This window comes from Prorops nasuta, unplaced genomic scaffold (assembly GCF_024137725.1).
Source record: "Prorops nasuta isolate Cenicafe-Biocafe unplaced genomic scaffold, Cenicafe_Pnas_1.2 PNAS00050, whole genome shotgun sequence".
NCBI lineage: Eukaryota > Metazoa > Arthropoda > Insecta > Hymenoptera > Bethylidae > Prorops > Prorops nasuta.
The window spans coordinates 757944-776232 of record NW_027116847.1 but is presented as its reverse complement, the minus strand read 5'-3'; the positions used below and the strand labels follow the sequence as shown (position 1 = coordinate 776232).

Genomic DNA, 18289 nt, shown 5'->3' with positions numbered 1-18289 from the left:
TTGGTGCATATATGCGTGGAACGAAAAAAAGAAAGTCAACTATACACTTGTTCATGGGTATAATCGATTATTGAATCAGTATAGCGTTAAATTATTTTATTCGATTAATTAAGCGTTCTTATCAACACCAGTAAACAGGAAGGGACTTTAAGATTCATGTGGATTTATTTAATAGAAGCGATAACACGATCAAGGTTAGCATCTCCAATGATCGGTGCGAATAGATCTGCGACTAATTCTCTTGGACAGCATTCCGTTAAAATCGGTAGGAGAAATAACAAGTCCAATAAACGTTGTCCTTTTTCGCCCTGAACGTGTCGGGCAAGATCCTCAGCTGCTGCATTTCTAGCATTTGACAGTAAACGTGATCCTTTTGCGCTTCTGCTTATCTCTGCGTTTAAAAATTTAATGCTTCATTTTATCGATCTTAATGAAATTCATTGCTAAAAATTTCTATCAAATTTCTGTATCTATCCTTCGATGAATAATACATAAAAATGCATAAATAATTCTTTGAATCGAGACTATAAATTCTGGACTTTGTTCTCTATTTGCTTATATACATAAATTTTAATTGTTAATAATATTTTCTACTGTATAAGAGGATCGAGGCTAAAAATTGGATAGAAATTAACAAATAAGGTTTTTTCGGTGAGGAACCAAGCAGAAAATGGCGTTTAGTATCCCAGTCAGGAAGAAAAATATTTTTTGGGTTCCATTTTTTGAGATAAAAAATTACCGACTTCTTTTTAGAGTCTAGTGGCAGCAGTAAAATTTCTGTAGAGTTTTTAAACAGTTTTAGGGCGAAATACTTTGTTTGTTTTATCAAAAAAGAGGCCCACAGTTATTTTAAAAGAATATGATCGCTGAAGATTATTGCCTTACCGGGTCTACAGAGAAGGAAAGTTTCTATGGTGGACAGTTCGACAAGGTTTGGACGCAGGTTGGAAAGAGCATTGCGTGCGTTGGCTAAACATGCGAAAGTTTCGCTGCTGGTTTGGAAGGTGGCCAAGTCGATTGGCAGAGTAGCTGCTCGCAGTAGAAAAATCGCGGACCATGCGCGACGCAGAATCGCATTCTGCTCTTCCAACTCCAACTTCGAGAAGTCCCTGTGCCGTCGGGCACCGCGAATCACGTCCAAGAAGATCTCCGCTGAAATTTCGTACTGGACAGATCCTCCACCTACGATGGCATTGTAAACATGAATCGTTCGAAAAATTATTGGGTTTCTGAGGTAAAAAAAAATATATATATATACAAGGTAGTCTCCACTTGATAAAATGATTCAGCCCGTCGACGCAAACTTCTATTTATTTTTCTACATTTATATAACTATATATATAGAAAAGATATCAAGTCTTGTGCTAGACTATATAGCTTTCTGACTTTAAATAAAAAAAACCTTCAAAAATTTCTCGTAGAAACAATCGATACATTTCTTATGGTTACGAAGTTAAGCAGAATTTCAAGTTGATTGTCTGGGTTGTTTTATCTAGCGGACTATACATGCGTATTATAAGACGATCGAATTATTCGCACCTGTAACAAACAACTTTGGCGTTTGACCGAAGATCAAGGGGACCAGAGATCGATGGTGGTCACCAAGTTCGTAAAAGGATTTCGTGAAAGGACGATTCAAATTTAAGGACTGAATTTTCCAAGCGAGCGAAGACCCTGAAGAGTCGAACTTCTCGAAGGTGTGTCTCGATTCCCAGGTACGATTCCAAGTACGCGATGTGGACGAAGCTTTGTTCCTATTACGTGGACCTCTCTCTTCCTGCACAGCTTAAAAATTATATTCTTTGTGTAAATTTTATTGGAAAAAAAGAAAAGAGAAAATCCTGTTTTGGGGTGTGGTCAATAATGTGATTGTAAAGTCGACTGTCAATTAAACCTGGCGACTGTGCTGAAACGCTTGACGACGCGTGGACGCCACGCGCCATTGTTTGCATCGCCCTCAGACTTTCCTATTTGTCTACCGCGTTCACACGTATAAAAAAACTAGCGTCACGGGCTTATATCTATCTCGCAAATAAACCATCTGTAAATATAGTTTTATAACAAATAAAGTAATTTATTTGTTACAAAAAGTTGTAAAAGAGTTTTCTGTAGTTAATTACGCAGAGACAAGTAAAGATTATGGCTTAACTCCATAATTAAATTTAAAAAATCTATCAATTCCAACAGTATGGTATAACCCAGCTGTTATGTAAATATTAAATTATGTTCTATTATTATTAAGCGTCTGTATGCAATAAAAGAATTTCTTGTAATAATAATAAAATGTATGACTAACCTGCTGTATTCATTCCAGCCTCAAAGCATTTTTTCAAACGACAATGAGGGCACCAATTTCTTCTCGCTTTATCAATAGCGCACGTTCCTCTAGTGGCTAAAAAGGATTGCAATAGGAAGAGAGTGAGTATGAAACTATATACGAATAAATGAAGTAAAGTTTTTAAATAAAGCATAGGATATTTCTCAACTTATACACGTGAAGAGAGCACCGCGACGAATGGATCTTTTAAAAAAGCACGAACAACCATCGCAACAATATACTCCATAATGCTTCCCGTACGAACGATCCCCGCAAACCCTACAAGCCACTGGCGTAGGTAATGCTCTACCTACAATATAATTATTGTATACGGAGAAAAATTAATTTCTGTCACTATTTCAATTTTTCTCTATACCATTTCATACCCATTTTAGTAAATTTTCTTCCACACTCCGCCAGTAAAATAATTAACTTGGCTCTAACACTTGAAAAATTGTGATAAATAAATGTAATTGTTCGTAATATTATATGCTTTTTATGCGAGTACGGTGGAGTTGAGGGAGACTAGGAAGTCCGATCAGTTTGATGGACAAAGTTAGACTTGAACGGTTCGGAGGAGGAAATCTAACAGAGAAGTCTGCCGTACGTAGCATATATATGGTGAAGGGGTTGGGGTTGTCCAGTTGGGGTGAAGTGGGAAGCGACGTTTGTTATTCGAGCGTCATTGCGCTCTGGCATAACGACCTCTAATAATATTTACCGACCAGTCGAAGGACGCGATCCTGTCATCGTCAAGCGGGGGTGTTTAATAAATCACTAATAAGTCATCGGAAACTGACCTCGATGGAAAAAAATCATAATCCATCCTTGGTGAGAAAATATTCTGCAGAAAAAATAGTATAACGGAGCATGGTGATTTGTTAAATAAACGATAAATTATAGGGAGATTGAATAAAAAAAACTTTATTTTGTTTCTTGTATTTTTTCGTCTTGCAAGAGAAATCTTGATTGCTTACATACATGAAAGTTATTGCTATAAATCGACAGTATTACTAAGTGTCCTTCAAGTGGACTCCACTATTTTTGGCCGAAAGACGCGCGCGCGCGCGCGCGCTCGCGACGTCTCTACGCGATCCATCGATTCTTGCATGGTAAAACTGTAAATTCGTGATTCGTCTTTTGGCCACGCACAGTGGAATCTAGTCTTAGTACGAGAAAATCAAATAATTCTAACACTGCAATACTTCATTTATATATATATATATATATTACGGTTATTTACAATTAAGTACTTCCAACGCACGAGCATTTAGTGCAGCGCTACAATTGATTATTTATTGCAAAACTATGAAATTTCTTAAGTTTATAATAATGAGTCGAGCAGAGATATCCGTTGACTAAAACATGTATCTTCGAGTGTTCTCTGCTAACGCGGAAAGGGTGGATGAGTGGGTAGTGCATTGTTGTAGGGGTGTGACGCGAGTAGCGAATAAAACTGGTCTCGAAAAATATTTGATGAGAAGCTCGTTATGTGCCGCGCGCATTTGTCACTCGCGAGGAAATTTATCAAACTAGTTTTAGACGTCGATCGATTATGTACAGTTTGAAGTATTTACAGTCGTGAAAACTCTCGCGCTTGAAATACGCCAAAATTATCAATGATTTTAAATATTGAAAATCCACTAATCTAAATGCTCTAGTTTTCCTTCGTCTCTTTTACGATTATTAGACAAAAATCCTCACCCGAGTCGACTTTGCGACAGTTTTTAACGGGATCCAACGTTGATGTGGTCCGAAATCTCTTTACACTGTAAAAAGAAGAAGACAAAGTACAGTGTGTGTCTCGATGGCGAGTATTGAAAAGAAAAATGCCTCGCGCGATTACGTTACAACGCAAAGTCAGGCCACTCAAACCTATAATTTCAGCGCATTCTAATTATCACGGTAGCAGTGCGTATAATTGAAAATTGAATGATGCAGTATAACGATAGATTGTTAGCCTAAGCGTCCACAAGTCTATCATTTCTTTCCCATTTGAGTAAAGGGTCAACACTGACCACCCCCGGTCGATTGTTACACGATATAAAAGTATATTTCTGTCGAGATTCTTCGATGCAGGATCAGTCTTTTTTATTGTACAATTCGAACGCAGTCACCACACAGTGAAAAGATTTAAGGGCGCACATATTTCTTTATAGGAAAGAAGTAGTAGCAAATTGTCGAGCAAAGATTGTCAATATTATATAATAACAATAGTTTCAGGATCCATGTTTTCTGTCGCTGACTAGTCGGGATCCAGTTTGCAAAACGTGAGTTAATCGTATATTATTACAAGACGAATAGTTTCGAGCAATTTTCTGCTTTCGCCTCCACTATTCGTCACTTTTCAACACATATTTAATTGCCAGTTACAAATAGTGACATCGTCATAAAGATATGCGTTACAAGCAGCCAATTAGCTTTATCGTATCTTGCCATTACCGGCATTTTGATATCATCGTGTGTCATAGATTCAGCAGCATATTCGCACAATCCCGCTTATAGAGGCCAACAAACCTATATATATATATATTTATACATACTGCATATCTCTCACCCTTCACAATTTCAAGTATGAACGATTTCTTCTCATATCAACTCGCCATTACCGTCATTTTGATACGATCCTGTGTCGCAGGTTCAGCATCATATTCGCGCTATCTCACTTTTACAGGTGAACCAATCTAGTAAACATACTGCAGTATCTCTCTCACTCTCGTAGAAACGACTCAAGCGTGTCTTCGGTAACCGTATACGCGTATAACTGAAAAGAGTTCGCTTCTTGCACGATTTGATCGCTGGTAAAAGCAATCGCTGAAAAGCGTTGGACAGTTCTCTTTCGTACTGGTCCAAAGGCTTTTTCAAGCATCCGTAGTTTTTTCCTTCCAAGGCAAAATCACTGAAACTTTCTATTGACAATTGGGGAGGAATTACGAGGACGCGAGGAGTTTGGCAGCAGCGGTCACGTGGTGCTGGTGATGATAGGGAGCTTCTTGTGTGGCGTAATAAGTTTGCTGCTGATGCTCGCTGGTGGGGATTCCAAGTTGGTGGGGATGTTGGTAATAGGAATAAGGCTGGCCAACTACGCCGTCGCAACTGCGAGGTTCCGTTTTGACCGACGGGACACTGGCGATGCTGCTAGACGCCAATAGAGGCGTGTGCCCCAGGTACACAGGTCTGTCCGCCGACGACACCGAGCTCGTTGTCTTCGAGGCCTCCATGTGTTGCTGCTGTTGCTGCTGCTGCTGCTGCTGACTGCTCTTTAGATCTGTAAGTATATAGTCGTTTCCCCTCATTTCTCCAAATAGCGAAAAAATCCACGAATCAAATTATTCGGTAATCTACGTGATAGGGAGATTGTACCTATAGTAAGAACTTTTCTAAAACATTCCAACGTGCCAAATTGATTCCAGATGCGTTTTAAAAGCATTTCTGACAATATCGTCCAAGCGCTGGTATGCGTAAGCAGTTGATTCATTAGGATTTGACATTTTTGAAAAGTATGCTTTGGGAGAAATCGTTTCAATCTAGATCTATTTGGATTTGAGGTAAAATTGTTCCCTTACCAGTAGGCGTGGAGGATGCTGTAGAAGCCGCTGATTCATGCTCGGCAGTGGAGGGCCTAGCGTTCGGTTCCGGCGTTTTTTTAGGTTTTCGTTTCCGCGTTTGTATGCCGTCCTTCCTCATGGCGGGGGGTCGATTGACTCCGTGGAGCTTGAAGTAGAGTCCACAGGCGTTGCAAACCGGCTCACCCTCGTTGTTGCGCCTCCAGAGAGTCGTGGTCCGCGTACCGCAATTCGTGCAGCATAAACCCAGTCGTCTCGTTGCTGTCTGAAATTCCGATAGCTGTTCCATTTGTAACGAACGCCGATGTGCAACTTTATTCCACCTTCTTTTACTACCAGCCGTCGAAATTTTCCAATTTTATACCAATTCCCCATACATTGTACATATCGATCGAGAGACAAACAATTGAGATTTTCTGTTTTATTGATTTTAATAAAAATTATCTACATGTGGAGAAGCAGCATAAGAATAAAGAAAGTTAATTGCGGCTGGTAGCAGCTTGAGCGTTCATGCGGATAAACTTACCAGGCGCTTGGAAGGTTTGATGAGCGGACGATTCATGCCATTTATCTTATGGTAGAGTCCACATGCGTTGCAGAGGTAATGGCCAGTGCCGTCTCTTCTCCAGAGAGGCGTCGATATTGCACCACAATTCACGCACTCGCGTCCATCTCCAAATTGAAAATCCATTGCGGTATCTGAAACCATCAATTTTCACGCTTTTTAATCAACGACTCGAATGGTCAACTCAATGAGACTTTCATTAAAATAAGATTATTTTGTTTTGCTCAAGAACTAGCAAATCATATATGGCACGCATAGCTTTAAAAATGTTCCTAAAACGTGACAACCTATTAAAAATTTGTCCCCCTCCCTCCCGAGAATGTTTTAGGAGTATTTTTAAAACAAAGCATGTGCTGTATATGTATATATGGGAATATTACACTTTCCTTACACACTGGATGATAAAAATGATAAAAAATGTAACATCGACGAAATTTTGTTGTCATTTTCTGCGGAATGTAAATCCCATAAGGATAATTATAACTCTATCAATTATAAACTTTTTGTTAGAGAGAGGGTTGATTTTTTTTTTATAAGTCTGGACGTGAATTTAAGTTGCAGGGCACTCGAGGTTCGAGTCATTTTGGGCTTGGGTAGATTGGTCAAAGGCGCCGCTATCACTTATTCCATGCACATGGCCCGACGCTCCACATCAACGTTGGTTTCGGGGTCAGCGAGAACTGCGAGAACCTCGGTTAAGAGCTGGGTTTTACTCGGAACATTTTCAATTCGTCCGATGACGGTATATGAAAGCATTGAAAAATTTTCGTGGAATCGCGTATGTGTTGATGTATCGACTATGAAATAATTACTGGTGTATAAACATTGCAAAAGGTCATGCAGAAAGAGAACGAAAAAATGGCAAAGTCCAAGATACTGTACTTTTTTGTTTCGTTCAAAATCAAAGTGACTCCATGTGCCTATAATTGACGATTACCACTGAAACTATAGCTCGTTCTTTGGTAAAATAACTATTTTGTATATATAAATTTATAAACAAAATTACAAACGTATACAAAGTTTATCGGTAGGTTATTAGTAATTAAAGCTGTATATATATATATATATGTGTTACACTGATTGAAACAATTTTGTGCTCAAACTCCCATGCATATATATATATATATATATGTGTGTGGTACATAAATACCTTTATAGTTAGAAAACTTAAGCTGTTATTATCGTGGTCGCTCGTACTAGTTTCCTCACTCCGTGCGAATAAGAAAATGTATTTCAACGTGTATTTATCCTGAGCTACCGATGGTTAATGTATATATTATCGAGGCTTCGAGAGGATAGAGAGGGGAAGAACAGAAGCGTGAGTCGATTGAGGTAAACGGCGCAAGTGACTGCAAAAGCTTTCCGTTTTCACCCGGAGGGAATCTAATCGACCGCTAGGAATGCACGTGCAGTTACAATGTTGCGGGTAATCAATCAGTCTACGATAAACTTGCTGATAAGCTCGCAGTCAATTTGACAAACTAACAAACGATATTTTTGAGTATCACAGTTTACTTTGGAAGACTTTTATTGTATTTTAATCGTTTGTCACGGCAATTTCTAACCTGGACACTGTTTATTCCTCGAAAAAATTCCTATTTGTTTTTCAATCGACGCACTATATATATATATATATATATATATATTCCATTCAGGATTGTTGCTTATTTTGGAAAACGGTATTTTTGGATGATGCAATTGCTCGAAGAGCCTCCGTACTTTGTACTCGAGTGATTTATCAAGGGAATTTGCTATAGGTTGACACCGTTTCCTCGCAAGAGTTCCTTATATATTTGCATTTGCATTGGTGCACTTTGCCATTCATGATCGTTCCTTCCTCTTAATAACTAAAGTGGTTCGTTTGGGTGATTTAGAAGCGCGCTTGGCTAGGAAGAAATGGAGGGAATCGTTTTAGTGGCCGGCTGAAAATTCCACGCGGTCACCCTCTCATGCAGGCTAGAGATATAGCTCGAGGGTTCGATAAACTTAATCGGTATACGTAGGAAATTGCATGGCTTGGTATCTTATCGCTCGACGTGCGGGTAGTTTGCATAAGTTTTTTCTTCGTTTATCAAAATTTCACGCGTGATGCACGGCAGCGCGTCACGCCGTCCGGCAATGCTTGAATTTCTACGCGAAAAGCTAAATAAACAAACTTTTCCTTACATCCCCACCTCCCTCCCAAAAGCTATATTTCTTAAATTCATCTTTCGGAAAAATTGCACGCTATATACTCCTCTCTTCTTTTTACCCCACCACTTTTGACGACGTTTGCGTAGGAGCTGCCGTCCCTCCAGATTTAACTGCCACGAGCCATTAGGCATCCCGAATATTTTGCGGAAAAAAAATCCATTTAAATGGTATAAAAAACCCCTATAATTGGCTCTCGAAACCTGAATTCCCTGCTGCTTAAAATGTTTGCCAATTTTCAGTTTTTTCTTTTTATTATTAACCTCATCGAGAAAGATTTCATCTTTCTCGTTCTAGAAAACCTTTCATTTCACTCTGCTGTCATGAACTTTTAGCACGGAATTTTAAAGAATTCTGGGAGAAAGAAAACATATGTGGCCCAGAACAGTTCTAACCAGTCGAATGTAAGACAACCAATAAGTCTCGCGTCCCCAGGAGCTTCTTATCTATTGAAAATTTTTTTTTAGTTACAGGATTGTACAAGAAGAAAGTTGGGCAAGAGGAGACTCACGTATATCAAAGAAAATGATGAAAATGAATAAAGCGATTATTGGTAAGTAAAAAGAATGAAATAATAAGAAATGGATTTGTGTGTGTACAAACCGTAAGGAGAGGCCCGCTGAAATCCAGCGCTGTCGTATGCTCGCCAAGAGGACATCATCGCCACGTTTTGCGCGTAAAATGGCGCAGCGGCTGCGGCAGCGAGGCTGGAATGGGGGTGGCCCGAGTGTGGATGGCCCGCGTGAGGGTGTGCGTGACCCGCGTGAGGACCCATCCCCGTCGCAGAGGCTGACGCGTGTCCGGCTAACGCGTGGTGAGCCGCGTAGCTTTCCACCCCATGTTGCCACGATGCTGTCTTCTCCCTGATCAAAGTTTCCAAACCAATTTTCCTTTTATTCCAATGACCTTGGTGACAATTCAACCAAGCGGAACAATGCGAAAATGAAACGTGGAAATATGTAAGAAATCTCGCCGAAACGTAAATAGTTTTATTTACAGAGAGAAGAACGAAACTTAAAAATAGTCGCGTCCTTTACCGCGATTCGTCCGTAAAGCGGAGCATTTCCACGTTTGATATACCGAATGAGATCCGAATGAAAGTTGAGTGTTGATTGTTTGGATAATGCTTACCAGGCTGGCGAGGCCGAGCCAGGAAAGGTATGATATTGCGCCGCCGTGGCTGCGGATGGTAGCGCTGCTCTTGAGGAAGGAACGTAAACAGGAGTCTGGAGCTGCTGGCTGTGTTGCTGTTGTTGTTGCTGCTGAGATTGTTGCTGGTAATCGGAACCTGCGCCGTACCCGCCACTTCCGCCCCCGTGGAACATTCTCCCCGAGAGCTACCACTGCATTGGCTGCAAAGAGAAAAGAAAACAAATTCGTGTCATACTCGCGTTGCTTTTTTTAACCATATGTCTATATATATATATATATATATATAGCATGACTCGTTATAAACACGAGAATAAACGATCAAAGGGAAGTAGTAATGGAGCAACGAGGAGAGAATTTTTGCAGCGTATATACCTGTTTTAATAATAGAGTGGATGGAATAATAAGTCTTGGGGTGGATAATGCTAATGGCATCTTTAGCACTTTGATAAGGAAATGTGCGCGCGTGCATTTGGCCACAAGTTTCCTTGCGCGACGACGTAGGACGAGAACTACGTTGACCGCCCACGTGAGTCGAGATATACGCGCGAAGAAGAAAACTCCACTGTGCGAAAGAGCCAAACGATTTACTTTGTACTGGAAGATTCTGCCTAGAAAACGTCCCTCCGACAATTGCCACGTTTTATCAATATAAGCTTTACTCGGAACGGAACGCTCGTAAAATTGGACGCGATCGAAAAATAAATCACCTCGGTCCTTTCCAAATGGAATTAACTCGCGAGTTTATAACGATTTTTTCCACAATTTTTCTTTCCTCTTAAACGCAATTGTATATATAGTTGCGCGATATTGTCCATTCGATATATGGGTTTTTGCTGGGAGGATTCTGTTATTGGTATGGATTTGCCATGTACCGCCCACGTTCCATTGTTGAGAGAGCGTTTTGAGAGAAATTCTCTATACGCAGCGACGCCATAGTCGCAGGAGAATTCGTGGTTGGTTATAGGGAATATAACAGCGAGTGGCGGCGGGGCATCAGGAGTATCGCAGGACCCAGTGTCGAGTCAATCTCCGAAGGCTCTCAATTGCGAGGACTACCTGCGCCCTGCACTCCCCCGAGTCTGCGGCTAATTTATGGTCGAGTCCGACGTATGACTCGCGAGCGCCAACTGCGGAGGGCCTGCCTACAAGGCCAGATAACCGCCGAGAAAACCAGAGAGAGAGAGAGAGAGAGGGCGAGGAGGAAGAATGAAAATGTGCAGAATTTTCTCGGAGCTTCGCGCGAGTAGCGGTATTGCGGTGTCCAGCAAAGTCTGCGATGATCTTTTCTCACCATTGTCTATATATATATATATATTTAACTCGCATGATCGCTATAAAATCCATCCGCACAACGTAAAAAGCTTTTTACGTTATATGCATACCGTAACTGAGAATGATTTTTACGACGATAAGAGAAGTAATCGCGAGAGTAAAATCGACCATGTTAAAAACGATATAGATGATCTATTAGATAAGTAAAGAAAAATGGAATTGTGATGTTATTGATATCTGAACAATTTACTCTCTAAAGAAATCGTAAGAATATCATGCGCGAGAAAAAGAGGTTGATAGCCGGTGATAGGAATATGAGAAATATTGCATGTATAAGAAACCAGTGTAAAATTACAAGTTCAATAATAGTACATTTTACAAATAAGTAATGACAGTGAGAAAATTAAGGTAATTTAGGATAATTGTGTAACAATTAATACAATACACTAGCAGATAAAATAAATATTAATTTTGATGAGATTTTTGCTATAATGTCTGATGGTACAAATATACAAACTGAGATATTATATTTATATTATATTGGGAAACTTGCAATTATTCGTAAATTTATTAATTAAACATGCAGCACAAAAACAAATTTTTTCTATGTATATTCAAAATACAAAGACTCTACGACGGTACGTGGTTAAAAATGAGAATTAAAATACTGTTGAAGAAGAGGGTGGAATGAAGGGCGGAGAAAGAATGAAAGGGAGAGGGCGAAGGGTGGGGGAAAGAATACAAGGAGAGGCCAAGGTGCGGTATAGGATGAAAGGGAACGAGCGAAATGCGGAGAAAAAAAGAAGCTGGAAGGGTTATAGAGAGAAAGAAAGGAAAGTGAGAGAGAGAGAGAGAGAGGTAGAATGAGATAGGAACGCGCAGCCGCGTCTCCACCTTCCACACGGCTTCGTTGAGTTTCGTTGGGATTCGTTGGGCGTCGTTGGGGCTACGTTGGGGCCAGGTTGGGTGAGTTGGGTCTCCAGTGTGTGCTGACTCCACCGACTCCACTTCGGCCGTAGAGCCGGAGATAGCGTGATAGCGGCCATCGCGGCCACGAATAAGCATCGTGTAGGCGGGACCAAAACTTTCCTGCCTAGCTATTCGCACTTACACACACTTACACGTGTCTACCAAATCCCTCGATGCATCAAACTCATCCAAACTCTCTTATTGTCGCTCTTACCGCACATCACCCAAAAGGAATTTCAACCAAAGGAATATCCTTCCCTATATTCATCACGCGTTTTATCAATTAATTCAATGAATTATTTCTGGAAATTAAACTTTATTTTCAATTGCTTTAAAGGTTCGAATCTTGCCACGGTCATTGGTTATATTTATCTATATACATATACACGTTAATATTAATCTCTTGCAATGTTATATATCGGATGGACGCTCGATCATCCCTAATTTACAGCTCATTTCGGACACTAAGGCGGATTCTAAAAATTAAACAAATCAAGCGAAAAATTATATTGTAAAATATAAGTTAGGGTTTGAGAAAAAATAAAGGGTTCTGAAATTTGTCTTTTTTCACTGCTGCATGTAGGTTGTCGAGGACTTGGTTTACGAACATGAAACTGTGCAACGCTTATAAATAAAGCGGGAATCGCTGGTAAGTGAGATAAAATATTATTAGTAATACGCGAGAAGTGGTATTGGGTGATTTTGATAATATGGATAAGGCGGTGGTGAGGAGCGCCGCGCGAGAGTATGAAAGCGTAAGTGACGGTAGTATTTATATCGTTTTAGAGTTACTCGAAGAAAATACGCAAAGTCGTAAAGTAAAGTAGCCGGGGCTAATAGATTCATCGGACTTGCGCCTCGGCAATTTGCGAAGCTCGTTAAACACGTCCGCGTGATCCGTTGATTACACCTTGATTACATCTTCGATAAAAATAGCGCTGTAATTACGTATAATGTATATATACGAGTATCCTATTGTATCCGTGCCCCACCCCAATTCCCACAAAGTTACAACTGTAATATTAGCGTAAATTATCATTTACGCCGTGAGATTAGTATTAGCTCGATAAGCATTAATGGTCGTGGCTACTTACAAATTATTCCGCCAATCCCGCATGATTTACAAGGTGGTCACAGCTCGACAAACGCGATTTATCACCTTCACGATTAATGTCGCCCAGTCCTGTGTTCCCCATTACATATTTGCGCACGAGTGAACAGATTTGCTACTTTCAACGAGAAACAAAAAAACATTTTCGTTATCTCCCAAACCTACAATTATCGCATACACAATACTAACCAAATAGATAGTTTATTGCCTACTGCAATATGTAATCAAATGTAGATCGAACGCAGGTTGTTTATTCATAGAAGTTTAAATAATTCTCTTAATGAGACTATATATACAATTGAAGGAGAATTTCTATACGTTTAGCGTTGAAAGGTGTGGCACATCGCTGTGTCAGGGGAGATTTTGGCGCCAGTTGGCGCCGGAAACACGTTTCATCGGTTCCATTGCGTTCGGGGGGGCTTAATGTGCCCGACACTGGACAGGAATAGTGGAGCCGCACGGATACACTTCAGGTATTCAGGTATACATCCTGTGTAATAACGATCTCTGCGGAGAGGCTCCATTATTGAAAAAAAAAAAACAAAAAAAACTATCCAACTAAAGAAAACTGTTCAAAAACCCGAAAAATATTAAAAAATTTCTGTCACGAGACCATATTGAATTATTTCGATGAAAATGCATGATTTCGGGAGCGAAGAAAGTTTATTGCACGCGTGAACCCAAGATTTGGAATATTTAAAGTAAAAATAGAGTAAAGGAGGGTGGGGGGGGGGGGGGGGGGGAATTGAGAGGAAGCGTGGATGGATTAGTTGAAGAATGACGATGCGTCAGCGGTAAAAATGAGCCGAGGGGATCGCGTGCAGTGAAGCTGGAGTATGTACGAGGGCGATGACGCGGTCGGGCCGGCATCCGACACCCGGCGCCCGGCGCCGCAGGCGCTGGCCGTGCGTACTTACTCGAGCAGGAGAGACGCGACGCGATTGGACGGAGACGCGTCTCGCGGCGAGCGACCTACGCAGTTTCGATGACGATGCCACGATGGGAACACGAAATGGACATACGGATAGTCCCGGACTGGCCGGTTTATTGATACATCGCGACAGAGAGGGCGCCGAAGACACCCTCGGTCCTCATCGTGTACCGTGTGTCTCGTGTATATGTGTACCAGTTTCGATAGGCAACCGAGGCGACGCACTAATGGAAATAACTTTTTTTCTTATTCGCTCTCCTTCCCCCTCCCTCTCTACACGTGAAACCGACGGCCAATCTCTTCTTCCGTCCGCTTCGCGTCTCGTGTCACGCATACCACCAAACAAACGTAACCAACTCATTACGAAGATGCGTGATCGGAAGAGGCGATCCTTTCGAAACGTTACGATGACCACGCAAACATTAATGGATTTAGTTGCATTTTTTATAACGTCTTGCTGAAACAAGAGAATAAAAGTACAGAAAGTATACATTTATTGTTACGCATACATCCGCGGAGAGGAGTACTATAATGGATATCAATCCAAACAGTGTATAGATGAAATAAAACGAGTAGTAATTAGGCGCTGTAATAAATAAATACTTGTTTAAAAATAGTAAATTTTTATTAAACGAATAATAAATCGTTTGAGGAAAACGAAGATTATGTTATGTTTCACGTGTATATTTTACAAGTTGAGATAATTTTCTTAATATCGGTTTAAACCAGCCTTTCGTTTATTCCATGTTTCATAGCCGGGATAAACGGCATAATAACGAAAAATGGCTCCATTCCCCCTGGAAATTCCAAATGCAATGTACATCTTTTAATCACTCGTTCCGAAAATCGCGTCGTATTTTTCTATATATAATGTACAGAGAGAAAATGATGTTTAGTGCGAAAAAGAAAAACTGGTGTAAAAGCTTCATCTCCGGGATGGTTATAAATTTTGGTAGCGGTATTTTAGGCTGTGGGTGTGAGGGTCGATCTCGCTGTCTCGCATCGGTGTGGAGTACTTTTGGAGGGCTAAGCTGGTCGACCAATAGCAAAGTGCAGGCGCCACGGCGCCGAGAGCGTAGAAGGGTTTCCTTGTAGCCGTCGCACACCGACTCCCGTGCACCAATACACCCGAGGAGCATCTCGCTGCACGTGCACGGGAATCCCATCAGCTTTGCATTTAGGTGTCCGCGCAGCCTCCGATTTTTCATAGCTCGCCGACCTGTCGACATTATCCACTCTTTCCGCGCGCCACGCAAAAATCACTATATCACTCTTTTATCACCAATTTCTCCTCCTTCTTTATTATATCCACCTATACATTTACCTATATACTGTATCCATACAACACAGATCTTGCCGAACCTCGTGCGAGCATCCCATCGAAATTTTTCAATACTCAACGCTAATTCAATTACATGCCTCATTTTTTTATTTGGGGATATTATATATAGCATTGAGATAAGGGAATAGAAATACTTCTTGGGTAACAAAACCGGAGGATTTTTCTTCAGAATATTTCTTAAAAGCGACGTTTTAAGCGTGAACTTTGGTCTGGAATTTCTTCTTCGATCTTTCTTCTACGATAATATTGTCTTAAAAACTAAAGAAATTGATTGATAGGATATGCAGTCTTCTTATAGAGAGAATATGTAAAGAATTTTCTAGTAAACAAATGTCGTTTACGTTGTAACTGTTTATTCATTTACCAAGTGTTTTTTCCCATACATGAGAAATTATATTGTACGGAAGTTTTACATTGTACAACTGCAGAAAAATTATTGTAGACGAGACGACTCTAATACAATGTTGGCATTCGATCGTCCCATTCGTATTACAGTGTCAATAGAGATATTTGGTAGAGGAAGTACAGAGTGAAGTTAGCTGAAATGTAACCAAACGTATTTTCCTAGGTATTGCAGCTGCAGGAAATTGAATAATTGAAATGCTCCCTTTGTGCTATAGTGCAGTAGAGATTTTTGCAGGGGAAAGTATGGTACGAAGTTAGCTGAAATGTAACTGAATCAATTACCCAAGGTGTTGTACGAGTTGAAGCAGCGGCGTCTCGATAAATTAATAAAAGCATAACGAAGCGATAACTGTATAAGAATGAAAAGAGAAAATAAAGAAAAGCGGTAAGGCTCAGAGGCGCATTCCAATTCTGTTTCTCATATACGCAGATGCGCAGCGCTTATAATGTATGTGTGTGGTAAGAAGAACGGCAGTAAAATAAAATAATGGAGAATTAAGCTCCACCGACATTTCCAATGGTGTAGGCAAAATTTATAAGAATTTCATTACTAATATTATCATTATAAAGGTACAAAAAATCAAAATTATTTTGAAACTTTAATTTCCTTTTTACACCATTACAAATATCCATCAACTGCCCCCTCTCCCCTCTACATTCAACCAAGCGGCGGACCTACCACGATTTTCGGCAAAGTCTAGCATTATGCTAATTGCAAGGACGATAATAAAAAAGCAATTTGGCGTATATCTCGAAAGAGTGGAATTTTAGCGCTCTATTCACCCCCTCGACCGTCCCCGCCCCCGCGATCTTTTTCTGGAGAGCAGCCAGTTCTAGATCCAAAAACCTCAGTCAAGGTGATCGTGTCTCGTGTTTTCCGATCCTATCAAAGTCCTTTGTCGATTTCGCTGGTTCTGCGATAGAATGGGATGGGAGGGAGAGGGGGGGGGGGGGAGGGGAGTCGAAGGAGGAAAGGAAAGCAGAGTCCCCGATGCTTCCTTTAACCGGAGAGTAGCGATGCGAATGCGAGATAAGATCCTCGGAGGATTATTCCGGTCCAGTTTCGGGCACGCGCCTCCTCCGATATGTGTGTTTGTATATCGCGTTCGTATCATCATCAGCCCGAGACTCGCAGGGAGGGAAAAGATTCGCGATTGACGATAAAGATAGTCGTTACAGTCGCACAATTAGCCAGCATCATTGTAACTTTAATCGATCATCCTAGCGACTAAAAATCAAGCGTTAAAAAGCCATATTCTTATCATCCGTATATTGTTTCTAATCTTCGCTCATCCGTTTGCGAAGCGAGCGCGCGGCGTTTAATGGAAGCAACACCGTGAATGCAGCATCACCGAGCCAGCCCAGCCCCTTTTTACCCTCCACGGCAAGTTTCCACTTAGCATTCGCGAGAATCGCACGTTTTAGCTGAAAACGGGTTCGAGTTCGGGCTTAACGAGCTCGCACTTGGATAAAAAAACTTGGCGTAAATGGGAAACGGTTAATTGCCAGCACGAAGAGAGGACTATTCCGGACAGGACGACTTTATATTTACAAAGGGACGAGCACGCGAGCGCACTTACACTTGTGAATTAACACGTACAGTCCCAGCTCTCGCATTGCCTAGCCAATTGTGCTAAGGCTTCCGTGTTCTTCCACTTGGAAACCACGTGGTCTTTTCTAGTGCCACCGCACTCGTATATTCGTACAAATAAAATTACTTTTATCGCAAGATTTCCTCCGTTGACAATTTTCTACGGATAAATATTGCAAAAAGCCTCAGTCGTCCTATTTTCATTAATAGCGAATGCATGCATGTATATATAATAAGGATTTATTTAACGAATCAATATCTTTTGTTTTCCACGAGATTACCTCGGTTGACAATTTTCCACGGATCAGTTGCAAATTTCCATTCATTGCAGAGATATGGCTCGATGGGTGTTGAACGCGTTATTTACGAGAAGAGATTTGATTGGAATGGTTATATATAGTAATTGCGATTATTCGAAGCTTGTGATTTGAAAAATGTGGAGATGATAGAATCTGTGACGATGACTGGTAGTTTTATCGGGATAAGTTTGCGTTATAGGAGGAATAGGCATTCCCTAATGGACGAAGACTTACTTAGGAAGTGTTTATTGGAAGCGAATGCCCTCGGCAACGAGGCGAGGCGAGGCGAGGCGAGGCGAGGCGCTTTCGTCGTTAGTATAAATCTCCGTGAAATAAATTTATTCGCTTTTAAGCCGCGCGCGGATAAGACGCGTCAACGGAAAGACAGAGCTGTGGAGGTGGAGGGAAAGGAAGGAGGACAAACTCGTATTACCTGCACGGTGAGAATTTCTGCGACTTTGATATCCTCTCTTGCTGTCGCAACGAGAATACAGCACACAAACGCCAAGAAATCCCTCCTCTTTTATATATATATATATATATTGTGCGCCCCTTACAAACTTCCGAAGCGTTCCTCTC

The 18289-nt window shown here is 40.9% G+C and overlaps 2 protein-coding genes across 2 annotated transcripts in view; both read right to left on the bottom strand.

The window, feature by feature from the left end:
• Positions 1-164: 164 nt before the first annotated feature.
• LOC136784253 (uncharacterized) lies at positions 165-2357 on the bottom strand. Its single transcript, XM_066744824.1, has 4 exons — positions 2297-2357; positions 1540-1785; positions 886-1182; positions 165-391 (listed from the first exon to the last, which is right to left on the bottom strand). The coding sequence occupies exons 1-4, from the start codon at positions 2307-2309 to the stop codon at positions 165-167; spliced, it is 783 nt and encodes a 260-aa protein (XP_066600921.1). The 5' UTR covers positions 2310-2357.
• Positions 2358-3229: 872 nt separating this feature from the next.
• The window catches only part of LOC136784186 (GATA-binding factor A-like), a 45768-nt gene continuing 30708 nt past the window's right edge, over positions 3230-18289 (bottom strand). The window contains exons 2-6 of the mRNA XM_066744705.1: positions 9770-9990; positions 9242-9501; positions 6410-6582; positions 5884-6163; positions 3230-5585 (exon numbers count right to left, since the gene is read on the bottom strand). Of these exons, the coding sequence (XP_066600802.1) occupies positions 5248-5585; positions 5884-6163; positions 6410-6582; positions 9242-9501; positions 9770-9963 (1245 nt within the window). The 5' untranslated portion in view covers positions 9964-9990 and the 3' untranslated portion in view covers positions 3230-5247. The remainder of the gene's footprint in view (positions 5586-5883; positions 6164-6409; positions 6583-9241; positions 9502-9769; positions 9991-18289) is intronic.